This window comes from Muscardinus avellanarius, assembly GCF_963383645.1.
Source record: "Muscardinus avellanarius genome assembly, chromosome: 9".
NCBI classification, from domain to species: domain Eukaryota; kingdom Metazoa; phylum Chordata; class Mammalia; order Rodentia; family Gliridae; genus Muscardinus; species Muscardinus avellanarius.
Genome location: NC_137795.1, coordinates 77,478,119 through 77,501,276, shown reverse-complemented (window position 1 = coordinate 77,501,276; position 23,158 = coordinate 77,478,119). Strand labels below are relative to the sequence as shown.

The 23,158-nt window shown below is 42.7% G+C and overlaps 1 protein-coding gene across 1 annotated transcript in view; it reads right to left on the bottom strand.

Moving 5' to 3' along the window:
• Positions 1-558: 558 nt before the first annotated feature.
• Positions 559-23,158, bottom strand: part of MET (MET proto-oncogene, receptor tyrosine kinase) — a gene marked incomplete at its 3' end in the record, with an annotated part of 90,728 nt that continues 68,128 nt past the window's right edge. Inside the window, exons 15-20 of the mRNA XM_080701062.1 lie at positions 22,984-23,064; positions 19,684-19,865; positions 13,548-13,657; positions 11,776-11,941; positions 877-1,013; positions 559-769 (exon numbers count right to left, since the gene is read on the bottom strand). Coding sequence (XP_080557188.1) covers positions 559-769; positions 877-1,013; positions 11,776-11,941; positions 13,548-13,657; positions 19,684-19,865; positions 22,984-23,064 — 887 coding nt within the window. The remainder of the gene's footprint in view (positions 770-876; positions 1,014-11,775; positions 11,942-13,547; positions 13,658-19,683; positions 19,866-22,983; positions 23,065-23,158) is intronic.

The window sequence follows — 23,158 nt, the reverse complement described above, 5'->3', positions numbered from 1 at the left end:
GTATATAAAATTTATAAGGGAATGTTTGCCTCATGGGCAAATGACAACATCAGTAATCAAAACTGTTTGTGACCATACAACACACAAAATTTCTTTGAAACACTGGAATTCTAAATGAGTGGCCTAGGCCTGGGGCTGCCACCTCTGTCCCAGGTATAAACCAACTTTTCTGAATTTGCCGTGATTAAGAAGTCCTCAAAACTCATTGCATCTGTTTCTCATGTGAAACCAGGTGGGACTCTGATTTTTAGAAGTTTCAACCCAGAATTCAGGTTTTGCACTCCAAGGCGACAGGAGTGTAGTTATAGCTGCAGGGTTGCCACTGGTCACCCGGCCTTGTGACCCACCTTCTGGTTCTGATGCTTTGTCCGAGGAGAAAGCCCTTAGAATCCAGCTATGTAAGTGCCCATACAAAGTCCTATACTGGTGAGATTTTGGCAAAGGCAGAAAGTGTCTGATGGCCTTTAAAAGGTCAGTGAGAACTGCTGGAGGAAGCTTGGACCTTGCTTGGACTCGTGCTGAGATGTTTCCAGAAGGGGTCCACTAGGCTCCCATCCATCATGTGCCCACCTCCCTGTCAACATCCTCTTGTGATGACAACAAGGAAGGATACGGAGCGACACATTTCACATTCACGTATGTGGCGTTCACGTGGACGTAGTGTTCTCCAATGAACGTGGAAAAGATTGCCGATATCCTGGAGACCAGCTCGGAGAAGGTCGGGCGCAATTCGGCTTTGGGATGCCAACATTTTAGCATCACTTCATACCTGTGTCAGAAAGAGATGCTGTGAGCGACCACTCAAAGGCAAGTATTCCTGTGCAAGCAACAAATGTGCATGTGTACTGTGGAAGCTCCTGTTGGAGTCCTACTTACAAGGGGTCTGGGCAGTACTCGGGTTGTAAGAGCCTCCTGCCCTGTAACAGGTAAACAGTGATATCAAAGGTGTTCACGTCAGGATAAGGTGGGGCTCCCCGGGTCATCAGTTCCCAGAGGAGCACGCCAAAGGACCACTGGTAAAACAAGAAAAAGGAGAATCCAGGTTAGTGAAGTGGGACTACACACACAGGAAAGGAAATCAATTGGTCTTGGTAGCAGAACTTTGCTAACACATTCAATACTATTGCTACCTCGGAGCAATAATTTCCTTAAAGGCATACATCTCATGGTTTGTTTATTTATGGTGTTGAGGGTTGAACACAGGGGCAGACTACCTCTGAGGTTTACCCCCAGAACTATTTTTTGTTTTCCAGCCAGGTCTTGCTAGGTTGCTGCGAGTCTCACTAAGTTGCTGAGGCTGGTCCTGAACCTGGGATCCTTCTGTCTCAGCCTCCCAAGTACTGGGATTACAAAAGTGCACCCCCACATCCAGCCTCTCATGACCTATTTAAATGGGCAAGGTTTAGCAAACGCAGTTTTTAAAAGGAATCTCTGAACACCACATGATGATTAAAATTCCATCAATAGTCCGTAAAGTACATTTTCCAAGTTCTCTCTTACAGGGTCAAAGTACCGACATGTTTCTATCCCTCTCTCTTTCAAATAGCTTTCCTGCAATTTTAGATTATTAGTAAAAGAGGAAGATAAAGCCTTCCAGAAGTTAAATTTGTGGGAAACGTGTTTCTTTCTTTCAATAGCTTTGCTAGAAATTTAGATTATTAGTAAAAGAGGAAGATAAAGTCTTCCAGAAGTTACATTTGTGGGATTTCCAAATGAACATATAAAGTCTTTCATTATGAAATGTAACCATATCTAAAAATGTTAAGATGAAAGACCTAAAGCAGTATAAATTTAAATCTATGTTAAAGTTCAGATATAATGCCGGGCGTGGTGCTGCATGCTTGTAATCCCAGGATTCAGGAGGCTGAGACAGTAGGATCTGGGTTCTTGGACAGCCTCAGCTACTTGGTGAAGCCCTTTGTAACTTAGTGAGACCCTGTTTCAAAATAAAGAATAAAAAGTAGGGTTGGAGCATAGCTCAGAGGTAGAATGCCCCTGGGTTCCAACCCCAGTACTGTCAAAAAAAAAAAAAAAAAAATTCAGCCGGGCGTGGTGGCGCACGCTTGTAATCCCCGCGCTTGGGAGGCAGAGACAGGAGGATCGCGCAGGTTCAAAGCTAGCCGCGTGCGCTGGCTTAGGAGACCCTGTTTCCAAATAAAAAATGTAAAAATAGGTCTGGGAGCGTAGCCCGGAGATAGAAGGGCTTCCAGGAACCCCAGTACCACCAAAAAAAAAAAAAAAAAAAAAAAATTCAGATAAGAGAAAGTTTCAGGCCACAAGGCTCTCTATTAAAAACTAATTTCAATAAAACTGCAAATAGTATAAAACAGTCATATTGGTGCTCTGTAGGAAGATTCCAGAGACACAGGTTAAGTGGCTTCCTAAGTTCTCCAATAAATCTGAACCACCCTGTGATAAATATCGAAGTATTTTCGATCCTTGGGTCTTACTGGGTCTCCTGAACTTCACTCAATATGCAATTTCTTGATCTGAAGCACTCTACTCAGAATAGATCAGGTCATACACATTATCTCCCCCTGGAGGGGGCCAGGATGAGACTGGCATAGGAAAGGAGGTACCGTGAGCAGGTCACGGTGTGCAGAGGACCCAGGATGCCAGTCCTTGCTAGGTAGAGCTTCCAGCCAGAGAAGCAGACCAGGGAGAATGTAAGGCTCTGAAAAGAGAGAAGCTTGGAAGGGAAAGAGAATCCAGGACAGAACCACGGAGGAGGAGAAGGTACAGGTGAGAAGCAAACAGAGCTTAGTACTGGCCAGGAGAATAATGCATGTCTTTGAATGCTCTGACGGAAAGAAATGAGGTAGATAACGGTAGCTGCTGATAATCTCCACCAAAGGCTGCTTCTCTTTGCCCAAGGCAAGAGCCCATGGAAGCCCTGAAATGCCTCAATCCAAGTAGAGAACACACAGCCCTTCCGAGGGGGGAGCTGGACGCCTCGGCCCTTTAGCTCAGCCTGTCAGAATCGAAGGTTTTTATAGCTTGCAACTCTTATGAGTCACTCTGACAACTTTACTGTGCTGACTGTCAACTTCCAGGATTTGCATTAACATTTAAATCAACTTAAGTTATCTATTGACCTTTAATCATGTTACAAGTAGGTTAATGTCCAAGTTGCTGGATAATTCCCAAGGCTGATTAAACAGGATTGAGCAGTGTGTAGATAGCAAAACAATAAGACAATAACTGCATTATAGAGCAATAATATAAAAGAGAAATGTTGTGAAAAGTCAAACAGCTAATAGTGGGGTACTGAGAGAGACCTCAGGAGAGTGTCAGGAAGGCGGGTCCTGAGGAACAGGGAGAATGTGTTTTGCAGGTACCTGAGAGCAGAAGTGTCCCAGATGGAAGTAATGAGCCCTGAGCATGAAGCACGTGTTTTTATTGGGCCACAAGTACTGAAGGTCATACTGTGTGCACCGTGGGGGGGGGGAGACCAGGTATGGACAAGGTTGAAGTGGGACTCTGTGGTGGAAGCTATTATTTATTTTTTTGGTGCTGGAGATTGAACCAAGGGGCATTCTACCTCCAAGCTCCACCCCCAGCACTTTTTACTTTTTATTTTATTTTTTATTTTGAAACTGGGTTTTGCTAAGGTGTTGAGGGTCTTGCTAAATTGCAGAGACTGTCCTTGAACCTGTGATCCTTCTGTCTCAGTCTCCCAAGTACTGGGGTTATAGGCGTGCACCACCATGCCTGATTGCAGTGGAGGTTTTTTTTTTTTTTTTAATGTTGAAAGTGGGCTCAACTGAAATTAGTGAGACATGGCTGAGTTGGGTTTCTGGAGATGGCATCTGTAAACACCAGGCCTAAGACAAAGAGGAGCAGTGGGCCTGGGTTACAGAGGCCAGGCAGGAGGTCTCTAGGAACAGGTGAGGAAGATCGGGGCGCACTGGCCACACAGGAGCCTGGGGGTTTTGCTCCTAAACGATGGTGGTGGAAAAGAGTATTTGTCTTACGGTAAAGCACGCACAGGCATCAAACCCTTTACAAACCATTATCTTATTTAATCCTCATAATGGATTGCAATTGGTTACAGCCCTATAATGGGACTCGTTTTGCGGATGTTTGAAGAATGAGGACACCAACATTCTGAGAAGCTGATCATTTCTGTGATCAAGGCTTCCTGACAGACAGCCTAGGCTAGATGGAGGTTTTGAGACAAATTCATTTAAAAAGGGGGATGAGTTGGGGATATTCCTGAAGAATTAGAGGACTTGGGCAATAATTGGATATCAGGGAAGAGCTGGAGGACTCCTGACATGGAAAAAGTCAGTGGGAGGCAGCTTCCAGAAAAGCACTGTCCAGGGTTAGAAAAACATATTTACAAATGCATATGTCCAGTAATACAAAACCCTATCTGGAATATTTAAAAAATACAAGAAAAATAAGAATAAATTCTAAAACTTAAAAACGGCATAAAGTCTGAGCGGACACTTTACAAAAGGCGATAAAAAGGCAAGGAAGTGCAGAGAAAGATGCCCAATATCATTAGTCACTGGAGGTACACAGATTAAAGAGAAAGTTGAGATACCACCACAACTGATAAGAATGGCTAAAAGGGAAAAAACTGACAAAGCACTTGCTGGTGGGGATGTGGAATAATTGGAGCTCATAAATCGCTGATATATAAATATGATGATACAGCTACACTGGGCAGTTTCTCATAAAATTTAATAAAATTTATCTTATAACCCAGTGATCGTACTCATAAGCATTTATCCAAAAGAAAGAAAAAAAAATATGTTCATAAGAATCTTTTAACCAAATGTCTTAGCGATTATACTTATGTGGAATTAACTGCGTAAAAACAAATAAACAAAACTCAAATATCCTTGAACTGATAAATGGGTACATCAAATGTGGTATATCTGTCCAATGGAGTATTACTCAGAAATAAAAAGGAATGAACTACTCTCCTGTGGAAGGCAGTATAAAAATTCTTCAAAAACCTGAAAATGGAACTATTACCTGATCCAGCAATCCCACTTCTGGTTATATATACAAAAAATTGCAAACAGGATCTCAAAGAGAATTTGTAAATCCATGTTCATTGAAGCACAGTTCACAATTGTCAAAAGGTGGATAAATTAAAAAATCCATCAATAGGTGAATGGAAAAAGAAAATGGGGTTTACATATACACTAGAATATTATTCAGCCTTAAAAAATCTTGTCATGTGTCACAATGTGGATAAATGTTAAGAACATCATGAGTGAAATAAGACAGTCACAAAGAGACAAACATTGAATAACTCCACTTAGATGAGGTGGTAGAGGTAGAACGTGGATTGGTGATTGCCAGGGTCTGGAGGAAGGGGGAAGAAGACTCATTGTTCAGTGGATATTAAGTTTTAGTTTTGTAAGAGGAAAAAGTTTTAGAGATGTGTTGCATAACAAGGGGCATAAAGTTTGTTTTTGGTACTGGGGGTGGAACACAGGGAAATTCTACCTCACAACTATGCCCAGCCCTTTAAAAAATGTTTTTGAAACATACTCCAAGCCCTTTAAAAATTTTTATTTTGAAACAGAATCTTGCTATGTTGCTGAGAGTCACACTGAATTGTTGAATCTGACCTGGAAACTTTCATTCTCCTGGCTCAGCCTCCAAAGAACTGGGATGAGAGGCATGCATCACCACGCCAGGCAAGGTACACATAGTTAACACTACTGTACTGTGCATTTAAAAGAAGAATAAGATGAGTATGGTGATACATGCTAATAATACCAGTACTTGGAAGGCGGAGGCAGGAGTATCACAGGTTTGAGGCCGGCCTCAGCAACTTAGTGAGACCATTTAGAAAAAAAAAAAAAATCAAAAGGGCTAAGGGTATAGATCACAGGTAGAATGTTGCTGGTACCAAAAAAAAAAAAAAAAAAAAAAAAAAAAGACAAGATGTTAAATTTTATGTATTCTTAATCCAATCAAAAGATGAAACTGATACACTGATTCTACCGATAAAGAATTATCATATCCATTGTGCTAAATAAAATGCAACAGATGCAAAAGGCTACTGAATGTATGATTCCATTCATGTGACACTCCAGAAAGCAAACAAAACTCTAGGGTCAGAAAATGAATCAGTGATTTCTAGGCCCCAGGAATAAGGCAGAAGTCCACTACAAAAGGGCACAAGGAAATTATGTGGATGATGGAAATGTTCTATGTCCTGGCTGTGGTGGTGACACAACTGTACATATTTGTCAATACTTGAAAAACTAAAGTACCGTGTGAATATATGCCATTGTCAACATGATCCACATTATGATGTGAGACTATAATGCACCAATAAACGAAAAAGAGTAGATAACTTGCACAATGGTGATGCCATTAATAGATACCAGAGAGTGAAGAGTTGCCAGGTTGGTGAGTAAGAATTTGATCTTGGCAAATTGGTGATACCGATGAATGATGACCTCCAGACAGTGAAGGTCAAAGGTCAAAGGTGACAGGAAAGGTTGCAATTGTTAAGGGAGTTTGACCCTTGAAGACAAAACTCCCGAGGGACAGCTACCTCAAGGGGATAAGAGAAGGAAGAGAAGTAGTCAAGGATAAAGGAAACAACTGAGAAATAGAGGAAGAGCAGATGGTGCAGTGTCCAGAAACCAGAGGGGGAAATTTTGAGAAGGAAGAGATGGTCAGCAGTGTTAAGTGCTTCCGCAAGATGAAGCGGGACGAGGGCGGAAAAAGCCAACTGGACCGAACAACTGAGAAGTCAATACAGACTCTAATGAACGAAACTGTGCTGCGTGTGAAACGCTGCACAAGGCTGGCTGTGAGTAATTTTAAGAGCAGTGACACTCCAGTTTTGTTTGAATGGAGTTACAGAGTATTACGTTTCGCCAAACTCCATCTGGGCATTTGCTGAGAAGAGAACCTGTACAAGCATGCAAGGTTTTGCTTGTAGGTCTCAACGTACACACAGCTTATTAAATATGTTGAAAATGTTCCATGTCAACATTCAAAAGACCGAGTGTCTTTGGAGTGAAACTCTGTGCAAACTTATCCCTGCCATCAGTAACCACTTGCCAACACAGCATCGCGCATGGATTACCCAGCCTCAGCCTTCCTGTGTGTCACACAGTAGAGCGTCTTTCAGAGAGAGGGAGAGGGAGATGGAGGGGGAGAGGACAGCACTGTCCCATCTACAGAAGAGAAATTTCCATTCAAGTATTTCAGGCTTGACTCCCAGTCTGCCATTAAGAGCCGGAGCCGGCTCTTATAACTCAATAAAAAGAAGACAAAATAACCCAATTTAAAAAAAAAAAACAGGCAATTTAAGAGACTGCCTCTTGCTATGTGAGAAGCACTGGCTTCCACGCTCTGTGTTTGTGGGTCTGTTAAAAAGCTCAGAATCCCAACTGATGCCTTGAATAAGGCAAATTTCATTAGATTCCTTTTTTCTTAAAGCAGCTTTGCTGATGAATAATTTGTAGATCATAAATTTTACAAATTGTAAGTATATAGTCAACGATGTTTAGTGAATTTAGGCCGTTTACAGCTATCGCTGCAAACCAGTTTAGATCACTTTCAACATTCCAGAAAGTTCCCTCATTCTCAGTAGTTGTCAGCTCCCCCGCATCCTTGTTCCAGACAACCAGTGATGGGTGTTCTGTCTCTACAGCTCTACCTCTTACTAGACATTTCACAGGAATGGAATCGTTCAACATGTAACCTTTTGAGTCTCCTCCTTTCCCCGGGCACGTCTGTGCGGTCTGTCCGTGTTGTAGCATGTGTAAGTAGACCATTTACAGGGATGAACGGCCATCATCCATGGCATAGCTAAGAGCGTCCCTGGGTTTTGGCTCTTATAAATAGTGCCCCTGTGATTATCTCCTTGTAAGTCTTCATGTGGGCATGTGTTTTCATTTCACATGACTATTAGCTAGCTATTCATACATCTCTTAGGTAAAATCTTTTGCGCATTTAAAAACCTGGGGTTATTTTGTCTTTTTATGGAGTTGTAAGAGTTGGCTCCCGTTTTTAATGGTGGACTGAGCATGACTTCTGAATGAATGGTACATTCTTTTATTTATTTATGGTTCTGGGGACTGAATTCAAGGCTACTTTACACTGAGCTATATCCCCAGCCTCCTTACCTTTTATTTTGAAAGAGTCTCACTAAATTACTCTATTCTGGCCTTGAACCTGCAATCCTCCTGTCTCGGCCCCTCACATATGGGGATTAAGGCACGCACCACTGTCCCTACTCCTAGCCCTTTTTAAATTAAAAAGAATTTTTTTCTTTAATACATCTTGCTGAGTTGCCCAGGCTGGCCTCAAACTTGCCCTCCTTCTGCCTCAGCCTCCCGAGTAGCTGGGATAACAGGTGTGTCCCTCCGTGCCCAGCGACAGTATGATCTTTGAGGGTGAGTTAATTCTTTCTGGCTTCAGCCTTCACCTGCCCCTGTGACTAACGTGTCTCCAACCTCCCTCTGCAGTGCTCACTCCCTTTATCTCTTTCATGATCAAAGTCCCAGGCATTGGGCTCCACCACGGGCGGCTGGCACATGGTCTTACCACTCTTACACACCAGGCAGTCTCATTCCTCCACTGTAACCTAGGGCACACTTATTAAAAAAGAACTGCCAGTTACTCACCTCCACTTACTAACACTTCCTCCACCTCCTTACGGGAACTGAAGCTTGGTTTTCACTTTTAGTCCACAATTTCTTTGACCTACAAACGGAGGCCACGCCTCTGCTCGCTGACTCACAGGGAGGGGAGCCAGGTAACTTCTCACTTCCCAGTACCGCACTCAGATCCCGGTGCCAGGTCACCTCTCAATAGCTGCCAACCCTTTCTCTTTTGAAGTTCATATGCTCTATGAACACTATTTTCTGCCCATGGGTTTGTTTCTCTACCTCCAGACATTACAGTCGTCTTGACTTACTACATGCAAACAGGGTAAGTAAATTCACTTCACACCCAGGCTCCTCAGCACACTCCATAGATTCCCATGAGCACTGCCTCTTTGCCTTCTTTGAAGTAAAAAACCAAAAACAAGACAAAACAAAACAAAAAAAAAACCTCAGCACCCTCCTGGGTGCCTCAACCAACCCCTTCCTTTTTTAGTACTAGGTGTTGAACTCAGAGGCATTCTACCTCTGGGTTACACTGCCAGCCCTTTAAAAAAAAACTTTAATTTTGCCGGGCGTGGTGGCGCACGCTTGTAATCCCTATGCTTGGGAGGCGGAGACAGAAGGATCGTGCAGGTTCGAAGCCAGCCGCACTGGCTTAAGAGACCCTGTTTCCAAATATAAAAAAGTATAAAATAGGTGTGGAAGTGTAGCCCGGAGGTAGAAGGGCTTCCAGGAACCCCAGTACCACCAAAATAAATAATAATAATAATAATAATAATAATAATAATAATAATAATAATAAAATAAAATAATAAAAAACTTTAATTTTGAGTTAGGGTCTCACTAAGTTGCTGAGGTTGGCCTCAAACCTATAATCATCCTGTTTCAGCCTCCTGAGTACTGGGATTATAGGCATGCACCTCCACACCTGTCTACCCCTTTATCTTTAGTCAATACCCCCCAATTGCATCTGAGGCTACAACCCTCCCCTTCTGAACAGTCCTATGCCCCTGTCTGGGGGGTGGGGGTGGGGAGTGTCGCTGACCTTCAAAACACTCACTGGGAATCTATAGTAGACCTTACAGCTTCTAAGACCCGGCTGGAGCAGTGAGCAGGGGGGAGGGTCCTCTGACCACCACTCCCCTTTTTTTGCGGTACTGGGGATGGAATCCAGGGACATGTTACCTCTGAGCTACACCCCCAGCTCTGTTTTTATTTTTTCCTTTACTTTGCAACAGGGTCTCACTGAGTTGCAAAGGGCCTCACTAAGTAGCTGAGGCTGGCCGCGAACCATGATCCTCCTGTCTCAGCCTCCTGAAAGCTGGGATTACAAGCTTGAGCCACTATGCCCGCTTCCCCCCTCTGCCCCTTTAAACTTTCTCTTCTCTAGAGTCTTCAGCCTCTCTGCTCTTTTCCTTTATTTCATATATGTAGATTCCTTAGAATAATTGCTTTGGAACTCTCAAAAGCATATCCCCAGGTTTATCCTCCACTATGTGATGGGGCCTTTAAGAGGTGATTAGGTTTAGGTGAGAGCCTGAAGTTGGAGTTCTCATGAAAGGATAAGTACCTTTATAAGAAGAAACACTGGATGGAGACTCTGCCCTCACCTTTTAGGTGGAGCGAGAAGGTGGCCATCTGTAAGCCAGGAAGAGGGCCCTCACCAGCACCCACTCTTGCTGGCACTCTGGCCTTGGACTCCTAACCTCCGGCACTGTTAGAAATACATTTCTGCTATTTAAGCTGCCCAGACCATGTTTTTTTTGTTATGCCAGTCCAAGCTGACTAATAGGACTCTTTTTTTTTTTCTTTCCAAGTTGCCGACCAACCCTCATTTCCAAGTGCCTGATGACCCTACTCCCAAGTCAAAATTGATGTACTCAAGGCTCAGCTCCCCTCGACCCCTTACTCCAGCTTTTGCTCCTATGCTTCACGTGTTTGTCACTGCACCCGCCTTTAGCTCTGCCCATCGGCGACTCCAGCAATTACTGCCCGATACTGTGGATTCTGCGTCGGTCATGCCTCTCCTCCCACTTTCCAGTCTCAGTTTCTATATTATGTCAAGTTATCTCTCTCTCTCTCACTTGGTTTTCCTGCTTCCCTGCCTTTCAAGTCATTTTACAGAACGAAGGATTATAATCTGATCTTATCTCATGTTTATATTTCCATATGGACAAAAAATAAATTTCAGACTCTAATTGGCTTTGAAGAACCTCTGTGACTTAGCATGAATCTGTGTTTCTCCATTTATTCTTATCATTTTTCCTTTGTGCCTTTCATTCTTGCAAAAATCAACAACCAAGTCCTATGCCCTTAGAATTTTAAAGATGCTCACGCTTTCTTGACCTTTCACCTCTCCTGGACTGGTATTTTCTTTCGGTTGCCCAATCCCAAACTTGCTATCCTCCAAGGCTCATTTCAGGCATTTCCCCCACAAGGTATGAGGTGAGGCAGCACAGCTGGCTGCCCGGCTGTCTCCCCATCTTCAGGTGCATGGCTTCTGAAGTTTATTGTCTGAGAGGAGCCTTATAGATAAAAGGGGGTTCCTTTTTTTTATCCAGGAGCAAGGATCATGCCTTCATAGCTAGACCATCCAGCTTCCAGATGTCTCCAGATGGAATCCTTCCTGCCTTTGGACAGAAGGTAGTGCTAATCCCAGACTACTTTGTATTTAAGTCATTAATGTTCATGTCTCTTCTTCCCTGGTGAGCCAAAGCTCCTGGAGGACAAAGTTTATGCCTGGTTCAACTCTGGGCTTCCCAAGGACCCCCATGGAATTCCAGTAGACAGATGTTTTTTTTTTTTTTTTTGGTTTCCTGGAAGCCCTTCTACCTCCGGGCTACACTCCCAGACCTATTTTTACATTTTTCATTTGGAAACAGGGTCTCCTAAGCCAGCGCGCGCGGCTGGCTTCGAACCTGCGCAATCCTCCTGTCTCTGCCTCCCAAGCGCGGGGATTACAAGCGTGCGCCACCACGCCCGGCGATGTTTTTGAATAAACACGAGAATTTATGAAAATACACTATTGAATACCTGTCAGATAACCAAGTCTAATTTTATACATGAAGATAAATGAAATTAGTGTTCTTTTTTTTTCTTAAAAAATCAAATTGCCATAAAACCACAAAGAAAGTTGGGTAGGAGAAGAGAAGGAAGTCACGGAAGATCAGTACATTACCACATCTGATTTGGTGGTAAACTTCTGAGTCTGCAGACTTTCCAAAGCCATCCACTTCACGGGCAGTTTCGCACCTGTTTTGTTGTGTACACTATAGTATTCTTTATCATACATATCTCTGGCAAGACCAAAATCAGCAACCTTGACGGTGAATTTTTCATCCAGCCTACAGGAAAGAAAAAAAAAAAAGATTGGTGGCTGAAGAAGGAATAATTTACAACCATGCAGAATATCCATAGATCAGAACAGTGGTTTCGGTAGTTGAAGTCTATGGCCTTCACAGTGCTTCCTCCTCTGGCCCATTGACTAACACTAAATTACAGGGGAATTCTTGAATAAAAATGCTTGATATTTACATTACAAACTCAACAGGCTGAGGAGCAAGACTGCAGATGATGTGGCATATTCTTTTTTTTTTCTTTTTTTGAAGGGGGGGTTAACTGGGAATTGAATCTAAGGACAGTCTACCTCTGAGCTATATTACCAGCCTAATCTTTTAATTTTATTTTTTAGTTTTTTTAGGTACTGGGGATTGAACTCAGGGGCATTCTACCTCTGAGCTACACCCTCAGCCCTATTTTTTTATTTTTGATTTTGAAACAGAGTCTCACTGAGGTGCAGAGGGCCTCACTAAGTACCTGAAGCTGGTTGTGAACCTGCAATCCTCTGTCTCAGTTTGGGTTTACAAACGTGCACCACCGTGCTTGGCTCATTTTTACAGTTCAAAACAGGTCTCACTAATGCTGAGTTGCTGAGACCGGCCTTGAGCCCATGATCCTCCTGTCTCAGCTTCCCAAGTGGGATCCCAGGCATGTGCTACCTTGCCCAACTTAAAAATCCTTTTTGCTTTGTTGTAGATTTGTAGGGGTAAAGCTGGTTCCCTCCAGCTTTCTTTGGCTGCAAAATACAGAGAACATGGCAACTGACTGCCCAGCACCAATCTTCACTTTTTAACTTCTTACCAATACTCAAGAGAGAGAGATGTGCCATGTAACAGTTTTACTTTTCCATTCTCAAATCGACTAGTCAGCACATAAAATTCATATATCCCACCAATGAGGTAAGAGAAATAGGATACACAGTAAAGCATCTAAACAAACAGTAAGGGTTTAAAAAAATCCTTTTCTGCTAACTGGGGCTGCGTATCCTTTGATTAAGCTGGCTTTTATGGTGTTACATTGACCAACACCAAGGTAGAAAGTAGTACAGCTCTTTCATTCACACATACCATAAGTTATGAATCAGTGCTATGCAAGGGAAGCTCTGGATCAATTACAAACTGTTGACTGTTGTGTTATACAGCCAGGCAGCCAGACACAAATAAAAGTTCTTTGTATATTCATTCCCCAATACCATTTTTGGTAGGGTTTCTGCAGGCTGACTTCAGATTGACGCTGGGCTGGGATGTGTGTTACCAGCCCTCTCCTTTTCGCTGTAAAATGCTGAAGATCAAATTTTCCCCCCTGAACACTAATGTGGTGTGAAACCACAACACTGGGGGCTGCTGGAGAGAAGGAGCAAGAAAAGCAAAAGTATACAACAGCTGTTGAAGACCCCCTATCGGGCACCCTTTTAAATTCTCATTGAGATCACCTAAGAGCCCCACCCACATCCCCAGGGCTTATACAGCCATTTAAAACAAAAAGAAATAAAGGATTTTTTTTTTTTTTTGCATAAGAAGAGAAAACATTCTAATTAGCTTTGAACAGCAGTGGAAACCAGCTCTCACATCAATCAATGTGGAGTGGGGGCCTAGAGAATCTCATACTTACATGCAGTTTCTTGCAGCCAAGTCTCTGTGGACAAACTTTTTGCTTGCAAGATACTTCATGCCTTTGGCTACTTGAAGGCCAAAGCCTATAAGATCTTTTACAGTCGGGTTCTGCAATCAAAGAGAGTTGGAAAAGCATAAAGTAAACATCCATGGTTCTAACTCTGATCTCAGAATCCTGACATGTTTGTAAGAATTCTCTCTCTCTCTCTCTCTCTCTCCCTCCCTCCCTCCCTCCCTCCCTCCCTCCCTCCCTCCTCTCTCTCTCTCTCTCTCTCTCTCTCTCTCTCTCTCTCTCTCTCTCTCTCTTTTGCAGTACTAGGGATGGAACCCAGGGGCATTCTACCTCCAAGCTACACCCTCAGCCCCTATTTTTTATTCTTTATTTTGAAACCGGGTCTCACTGAGTTGCAAAGGGCTTCATTAAGTACCCGAGGCTGTCCATGAACCGCGATCCTCCGGTCTCAGCCTCCCAAATGCTGGGATTACAAATGTGCACCACAGTGCCCAGCTCTGTAAGAATTATCTTGTCTCAAATAATAACCTGTGCCCTGACGATAGCAGCAACTGTGTATTATGTAATCGATTTTATGCAAAGCACCAGGCTAGAAGTTGTTATGAGTTGTGAATGATCCTTACACTCTCCTGTAGGGCAGGAGTTCAGACTCTGCTTTACAGATGGGGAAATGGAGGTGCTTTAAAATGCAAGCTCTGGCCCAACATCACTGGCAATCAGAGAGATGCAAATCAAAACTACCCTGAGATTTCACCTAACTCCAACTAGAATGGCAATCATTCAAAACACAAACAACAGATGCTGGCGAGGATGTGGAGAAGTGGGAACTCTAAGACATTGTTGGCACGATTGCAAATTAGTGCAACCACTTTGGAAAACAGTATGGAGAATCCTCAGAAGAATGGGAACAAATCTACCATTTGATCCAGCAATACCACTGCTGGGTATCAACCCAAAAGATAGGAAACTAAACTACCAAACTAATGCATGTGTATCTATGTTCATAGCTGCACAATTCACCATAGCCAAACTATGGAACCAGCCAAGATGTCCATCAACAGATGAATGGATTACAAAACTGTGGGATATGTACACAATGGAATTTTACTCAGCCATCAAAAAAAACTCAATTACATCATTTTCAGGGAAATGGATGGAACTGGAGGACATTATGCTAAGTGAGATTAGTCAGTCACAAAAAATAAGAAAGCAGATGCTTTCCCTAATATGTGAGAGTTAGGGAGAAATGGGTCATAGGAGTAACTCTAGATAAAAAAGGAAATCCTATAGAGGAGCAAACAAGGCAACCTAAAAGAGGAAAAAGGAGGGGGGAAGAAGAAAATCTCTAAAACACACAATGTACTTAAACATATCTAAGTCAACCACTAAGCCAAGCAAAGGAAGGACGGGGAGGGAATGGGGTGGGAATTGGGTAGGGGTTAAATCAGTGATGTGTACATGTATGTACACACAAGTTTTTTTTACCCCAATATGATGTATGAATATAATACACCAATAAAAAAATTAAAAAAAATGCAAGCTTTAGCAGGGCGTGTGGTGGTAAAGGCTTGTAATCCCCGTGCTTGGTAGGCTGAGACAGGAGAATTTCAGTTCGAGGACAGTCTCAGCTACTTAGTGAGGCTCTTTGCAAGTCAGTGAGACCCTGTTTCAAAATAAAGAATCAAAAATAGGGCAGGTTCGAAGCCAGTCTCAGCTGGCTTAAGAGACCCTGTTTCCAAATAAAAAAATATAAAATGGGTCTGGGAGTGTAGCCTGGAGGTAGAAGGGCTTCCAGGAACCCCAGTACCACCACCAAAAAAAAAAAAAAAAGAAACCCTGTTTCCAAATAAAATATAAAATAGGGCTGGGAGTGGAGCCCGGAGGTAGAAGGCCCCTGAGTTCCACCCCCAGTACCACCAAAAATAAATAAATAAATAAAAAATAAAATAAAATAAAACACAAGCTTTAGTAATTGGGACACCAGAGGGACTTCAGATAAAGGAGGAGAAACTCTCCTGGCGCCTGGGAGGTGGTCTAGGGGAACGGGAGCGGGGTAGGCGTGATGATGGGGATTAGTGAAGAAATCACTTCCGTCACCTTATGTGCATAGATGAGAATACCAATGCCCAGCTCAATACCCTGTATGAGGAGGGGGGCGGGGAATGGGCAGGGAGCTGGGGAAAGCCCACCGAGTGCTGTGTGCACCTATGTCACTAGGACTCTGAACTACATTATGATATGCGACTATACCGCATCAAAGAAAGTATAAAAATTGCCGGTTTTAGGATTCCTCAGGTACAATTAGGTCAGTAGCTCAGGAGATTTGCCTTTGCAAAGATGGTCTGTTACAATTCCCTAGAGGAGGGGGCACCGCATGCCACACAGGGCCACAGGAAGTAGGGAGGCAGAGAGAGAGCAAGGGCAGCATGGGCAGGAGCCTTCATTAGCATTTCCCTGGGAAGGAAAGGTGAGGCAGGGTCAGCGGCTGGGGTTGGCTACTCTGAGTAATTTCAGCAGGCTCTGGGTGTGGGGCTATCACTAGTTGTCTGGTTCCTGGCCGTGGGCTGATTAGGCTAGTAGGTGCAGAGTGGCCCAACGTGCTAGAGCTGATGGAGGAAGTGGCTGGGTGTGGGCTCTGGACTGGTTGGCTTGAATGTGAAAGCTGAGCTCTGAAGGCAGGTTATTTGCCATCCCTAGGAACTAGTTATCCCTGGGCCGGGCAGTTCCTCTTGTGTCAGCAAAGTATCAGAACTACAGTTAAGTACTGGAGGCTCAGTGAGAAAGACATCACCCTAAAGCACTCAGATGGTAATGGTGGAGGTAGGATTTTAACCCAAGCCTGTTCAGTGCCAGCCCTGCATATCAGAAGCCCTCCCACAGGGACCAGTACCTCAGAGAATAAGGATATCCTGCTCTCCACAGACTCCACTCACTGAGCTGGATGGGCAGAGGAATGCCTTTAAGAACTGTAGGAATTAGCTCTGAAAACACACAGATGTCACTCAGGCTGACAACCCTTGCAAGGGCCTGGCCATCAGAAACAGGGTATGGCTTCTTCAGTAGCCATAGGGAGCTTGTGAGCACAAAGACAGTCAGTGGGACCCTGCAAGAAGGGCTGCAGCCCCCCTCATACACAAGGATGGCAGAGAGGCCAGGATCTTGGGTTTTAGGCTTCTCTTTTTATTTTTTAGTGGTGCTGGGGATTAAACCAAGAGCATTCTACCTTTGAGCTACACCCCTGCCCTATTTTACTTTTCTATTTGGAGACACGGTCTCACTAAATTGCTGAGGGCCTCACTAAGTTGCTGAAGTTGGCTGTGAACCTGCAACCCTCCCGTCTCATCCTCCCAAGTACTGGGATTACAGGCGTGTGCCACTGCTCCTGGCTGGGATTCTCTCTCACACACATTTGAGCTAGTGGATCTTATCCATATCAACTCCTTGGGCTATAGAATGGGGTACTATTCTGCACTGAATAGTGGGGCATTTCTCTCATGCTTTAAGCCCGAGGGAACAATATGGTAGAGGGGGTGGTGTGCCCATGCAGATTAACTCGTGGGCTAATGACAGGAGGTGAAATGGGGTCCGTCAGGGCAGTGTAGCGCCTTGCGAGGTTAATTCATCTTAGCTTTAAAAACTCTCTGCCAGGGAGTTGTTTTATTCTTTTGGCTGAACACAGAATATTTCTTTATTGGCCTAGAGTTTATTTTTTCTGGGAACTTGACCTGATGTTCTATAAAGTTGTTTTTGATCAAGAGTAAAGCTACTCTGTTGACACCAACAGAGACCTGGACAGCAGGAGCCAAGAAGAGGCCCGAGGACGCAGGTGAATTCAATCCCAGGGACTCTTCCCCCACCCTCTCTGGCACTGGTCTGGCTGATACTTGCTCACCCTTTAGGTCCTGACACATACATCATAAAGAAAACTCCCACTTGCAAGAGCCTCTATGATCCTCTTTTGTAACCCTGAGTTCATTTATGCAACAAATCTTGACTGAGAGTCCATGTGTTGAAGGCTCTTTCAGTCACTTGAACCATAGGAATGAACAAAATACACAAAAGCTCATTAGAATGAGCTTGCATTCTAATAACATATGTTAGTGTACATACTATACATGTGCATACATACAGCTAAACATACATAGTTACTATTTGTTTGCTTATTGTTTTTGTACAGCACTATTCAATAGAAATATAATGTATGTCACATATATAACTTAAAAATTTCTAGTAGCCATTTAAAAAAAATAAAAAGATCCAGCTATAACACTCCCGGGCATCTTTCCAAAGCGATTGAAATCTGAATTACAGTAATATATGCATAGCCACGTTCACAGCAGTGCAATTCAAAAGAGCCAAGTTATGGAGTCATATAGGGGTCTATCAACAGATGAATGGATTATTAAATTGTGGGATATACACACAATGAAATTCTACTAGGCAATAAAGAAGAACCAAATTATGGTATATTCAGGAAAATGGATGGGAATAAAGAGCATTATGTTACATGAAATTGGCCAGTCACAGAAAGTGAAGAGTCATATGCTTTCTCTAATATGTGGAAGCTATAGAGCAATCGGGATACCAGAGGGGCTTCAGACAGCAGAGGAGGAACTTCAGCAGGGCCAGGGAGGTGGTCTAGGGGAAGGGGAAGGGGAGAGGGAGCATCAATAAAAGAATTACTTCTATCCACTTTATGTGTATACGCGAGAGTACCAAGGTCAATCTCAATACCCTGTGTGGGGAAGGGCGGAGAATGGGGAGGGAGCGGGCTGAAAGGCCATCAGTGCTGTGTGTGTGTATGCCACTGTCACTATGATTTACATTATGATGTGAGACTATAATGTACCAGTAAAAGTATACAAAATAATACAAAATAAATGGATAAAGAACTTAAACAGGTGAGCTGTGTGTGGTGATTGCATGGCTATAATCCCAGTACTTAAAAGGCTGAGACAGGAGAATTACAAGTTCAAGGACAGCCTCAGCAACATAGTGATACTCTGAGGTTATAGTTCAGAGGTAGAATGCACCTGGGTTCAATCCCCAGAACACACACACACACACACACACACACACACACACACACACACAGAGCGAAATTAATTTCCATAACTCAACATATCCAAAAATACTATTTCAACTTATAATCAATATAAACAATTATTCATGAAATATTTTACCTTTTTTATATTTGATATTTAGAATCTGGGATGTATTCTCCGCTTAAGGTACATTTCACTTTGAACCAAACACATGTCACATGTAGCTTGTGGCCACAATGCTGAACAGCCCTGGCTTGTGTATTAGCTGATAATAAGCGTGAGAGAGGAAAATAAAACCAGGAAGGGGAGACAGACTGAAGGCACAAGGATGGGGCAGGCTACCTGCAATCTTAATCAGGTGAGGGAAGCCTCATTCAGAAAATGGCATTCGGGCAAAGAGCGGAAGGGGAGGAAGATGTTTGGATACCTGGATGACCAGGCTCCAGGCAGAGGAAGCTGCAGGTGCAAGGGCCCTGAGGTAGAAGGGCAAGCAATGAACATGAGGAACAGTAGGCTCACTGCAGTTGATTTTTCAGTGCCTCTTAGAGCTATTTCTCCAGTGCTGAGCTCAGTTTCTGAGACATAGAAGGTACTCAGAGGTGACTTCAATATGCCAATTAGGGGGAGGGCAGAGCCAAGCTGCTTGTTGGGCATGTAAGAACTCTTGCCCTAGGAGACTGGTCCAGATATCATCACCTTCCCACCAGGACAGAGATTTTTACGTACATTTGAATGGTACCAACATGCCATTAGCTAAGAGTTTTTTTTCTTTTGTGTGGTTCCTGGGATTGAACCCAGGGGAGTGCTACCTCTGAGCTATAGCCTTGACCCTATTTTATTTTTTATTTTGAAACAGGGTCTCACTAAGTTGTTGAGGGCCTTGCTAAGTTGCTGAGGCTGGCCTTGAACCTATGATCCTCCTACCTCAGCCTCTTATGTAGTCCTGGGATTCCAGGCATGAACCATCATGCCTGGCTGATTAATAATTCTTGTAAGAGACTTACTACAGGCATATTTTGAAGGGCTGGCTGGCTTATGGCTAGTTCTCCAGTTAGCACTCTTGGAAATATACTTACATGGGTCTCATTTCGAATGAAATTTCGAAGATCTCCATGCTTCATGTATGGCAGGACTACCAGCGGAGACCCTTCACTCCGAAGGCAGATCCCCAAGAGCGAGAGGACATTGGGATGACTGAAATCTTTCATGATGATTCCCTCGGTCAGAAACTGGGAAACTTCTCCTATATCAGTGATTCCTGAGAAATCCAGGGTTAGAGACATCAACTTTCATTATGAAACAATGAATACTTTGGCAAATTTCAAGAGAGAGAGCAATGAAATATAAAACCCTTGGGTTACATCTTGTCCTGAGACCTCAGCCCCAGGGCGTTCTTTTTAACAGTTTATCTGATTGAACAGTGGCCTAGGAGTGGAGAGGTGCAATTGTGGCCTCACCCACCATTAGGGTCACAGATAAAACTCCTATAAATACAGATTAACAACAGATAAGCATAAAAGATGTATTTAATCACAGTTTTATAAGACAAAGGAAACTTCAGGAATGAAGTCTTAAGTACCCAGGGAAATATGTCTTTTATAATGCTTGGATTTGATGAAGAAAAGACAGCTGCACAGAAACGTGACTGGACAAAAAGCTCATGTCCTAATGTCCTCATGGAAACAGACGGAGAGGGCGGGAACCCCAGCAAGGTTCATCTGCTGGGATTCTCTCTTTATTTTCCTTTTTGGTGATTCTGGGGATTGAGCCCAGGGCCATTCTATCTCTAAGCTACCCTCTAGCCCTATTTCATTTTATTTTATTTCCATTTTGAAGCAGGGTCTCAGTAAGTTGAGATGGGCCTTAAACCTGCAATCCTACTGTCTCAGCCACCCAACTACTGGGATTATAGGCATGTGCCACCACACCTGGATTTGGAGATTCTTTTTGACTTCTCTATGGGGCATTCCTCATTCCTAGAATAGGATAGGGCCCCTTCTGGAATGAGTCTTATGAGCTACCATCAGACAAAGTAAGGCGGTGGATTTCTCTATGGCTAGCTCCAAAACGGAAAGGCAGAGGAAAATTAGAGTAATATTTCTAGGTGTTATGGCTGGCTTTCAGGGGGGAAGGGTTCTTTTTTTTTTAAGATTTAAAGAAGTTTATTAAAAAGATAGAAATACAGAAAATAGTTAGAGCCCCATGCCAAAATGGCATGAGGGGGGAGGGTGGCCCGGGCCAACTCACCACTCCCCTGGGGCGAAGGGTTCTAATTTCTATGACCTGTCTTGGGGAAGAGAAATTCTAGTTTCTAGGGCCTACAGAAGGTTAGGAAGAGATATTGTTTCTGGGGTCCTTCCAATGTCCTTTACCCTAAAGTACTTAGCCTGCTGAAGTGCTGTACTTTGGGGTATTATTTGCTGAGCCCCAACCATGTCACCTTGTACTGTGTCTTCAAGTTACCACCTACACCCACTTTTATAAGACAGATATAGGAATCAGTTTGTCTCATACGGAGCCACAGACTGTCTCATACAGAACAAGGATAGAAAAGCAGGCCAGTCCATTTCTGTAGTGACTATCTAGGGCACAGGCTGGCAAATTTCTGTAGTGGATCAGATAGTACACTTTTTGGGCCATGTAGACTCTATTGCAAATAAGATTATGCTATTGAACCATGAAAAAAGCTATAGACAATAAGTGGTTATATCTCAATAAACTATTTATGAAAACAGGTGTGGGCCAGAGTTTATTGATTCCAGGGCTAGGAGAACAATCATCATATGGCATCTAAGTAGGTACTTCTTAGTCTCGTAGTTTCTAGTCATTTACCGAGAAAGATGCTGAGGGCTTGATACTAGTTAGCATTAATGAATAGTTAGCAACATTAATTTATTAATTTGATTAGTATTTTTTGGACGATTGTGTTGATATTCTCTTCCAAATGCAATACATTCTAAGACCTGGAAAAAATTCCAGAAGTCAACATGGTCTTAATAGTGATCAACATACACCCATGATAGAGAAAAATTTCTTGGTGTTAGGATTGTTGAGTATGATTGACAGTACTACTCTTTCCTAAGGTAAATTTATTGACAATCATGCTTAACTGATTCATCAGTTTGTTGTTAGGTTTCATATAGACTATCCCTTTAATTACATTGTAGTTAGACTTCCAGCAATATTAACCACACAGAATGGTGCTCAGCATGGAGATTTACATTTAAATAGGATGAAATAGTTGTGGCCCTAGTGTACCTTCCATTTGTGCATTTGAAGCTTATTAATTCTAACACAAATATGTAATGTGGCTAACACTTTTCAGTCTCCTGCAAATCACAGGCAAAACATTAGAAATGGGAGTAGAAAAAGAAAACATGTGAGATCTGTCAAGAAAAGTAGAGTTTGAAACCCTCTGGTATGTGACAGATACTGAGTGTAGGATATAATACTTTACAGTTGTGATTATGTCTCTGTAGCATCAGTAAAGGACTTAGCTTATGCTGGGAAGCATCCCCTGTTTCTGAAACAGGGTATGCTTTTCATCTTAAAAAGTTTTCTTATATGTCCATAACTTTATTGATTTTTTATTTTTTGTGGTACTGGGGATGGAACCCAGGGGCATTCTACCTCCAAGCTACACCCCTAGTCCTATTTTTATTCTTTTTTTGAAACAAGGTCTCACTAAGTTGGAGAAGGCCTTACTACGTAGCTCAGGCTGTCTGTGAACCACAATCCTCCTATCTCAGCCTCCCACGTACTGGGATTATAAGTGTGCCTCACCGTACTCGGCCATAACTTTAAATAACAGCTAAAATTTTAGGAACTATCCCAACAGTAAAAGAGGGCAAGTTTCACTTCTTTAGGAAATTCATTTGTATGGGACACCTCATTCCACAAACATTCGGATAAATGATCTATTGCCATACTTTTGGTTTTTCAATTTTCTGCCAGCATATTTCTCTCCTGTTTGTCTTATTTCATTTTTTTTTATCTCTTCAATGGAAGCTGTGGTTAAAAAATAATTACAGTAATGCCTCTGGGCAAAATGAGTCATTACTACTGTATGTGCCAACATGTTTCCAATAGTTTCCACAAATGTCATTTGCAAAACAAAATATTATAAGTCCAACATAGTTAAATGATACTCAGCTGATCCAAGAACCTCGTTTCTCCTACACTCTTACTTCTGGTGGCACTAAAGGATAATTTCTGGGGGACTCTTTCAATAAGAGATTAGACCAAACACATCATCAGGATTAAACCCATACTTTTTTCCCCAAAAGGGAAAGTATAGATTCAATATATTATTAAAAGCCATTTATTAGTTTGCACATGATAAAAGTATCCTTCACTGTTATGTAAATGAAGCTTACTATTCAAGGATTTCACAGCACAGTGAATTTTCTTGCCATCCTTGTCCAGCAAAGTCCCATGATATACACAGCCAAAATGCCCTATGGGAAAGAGAGCATTTGTTAGAACTGTGTAATGCTTAATTATATAATGATTACTTACTAAGCACGTTATAACCTTCGTCTCCTTTTTTCT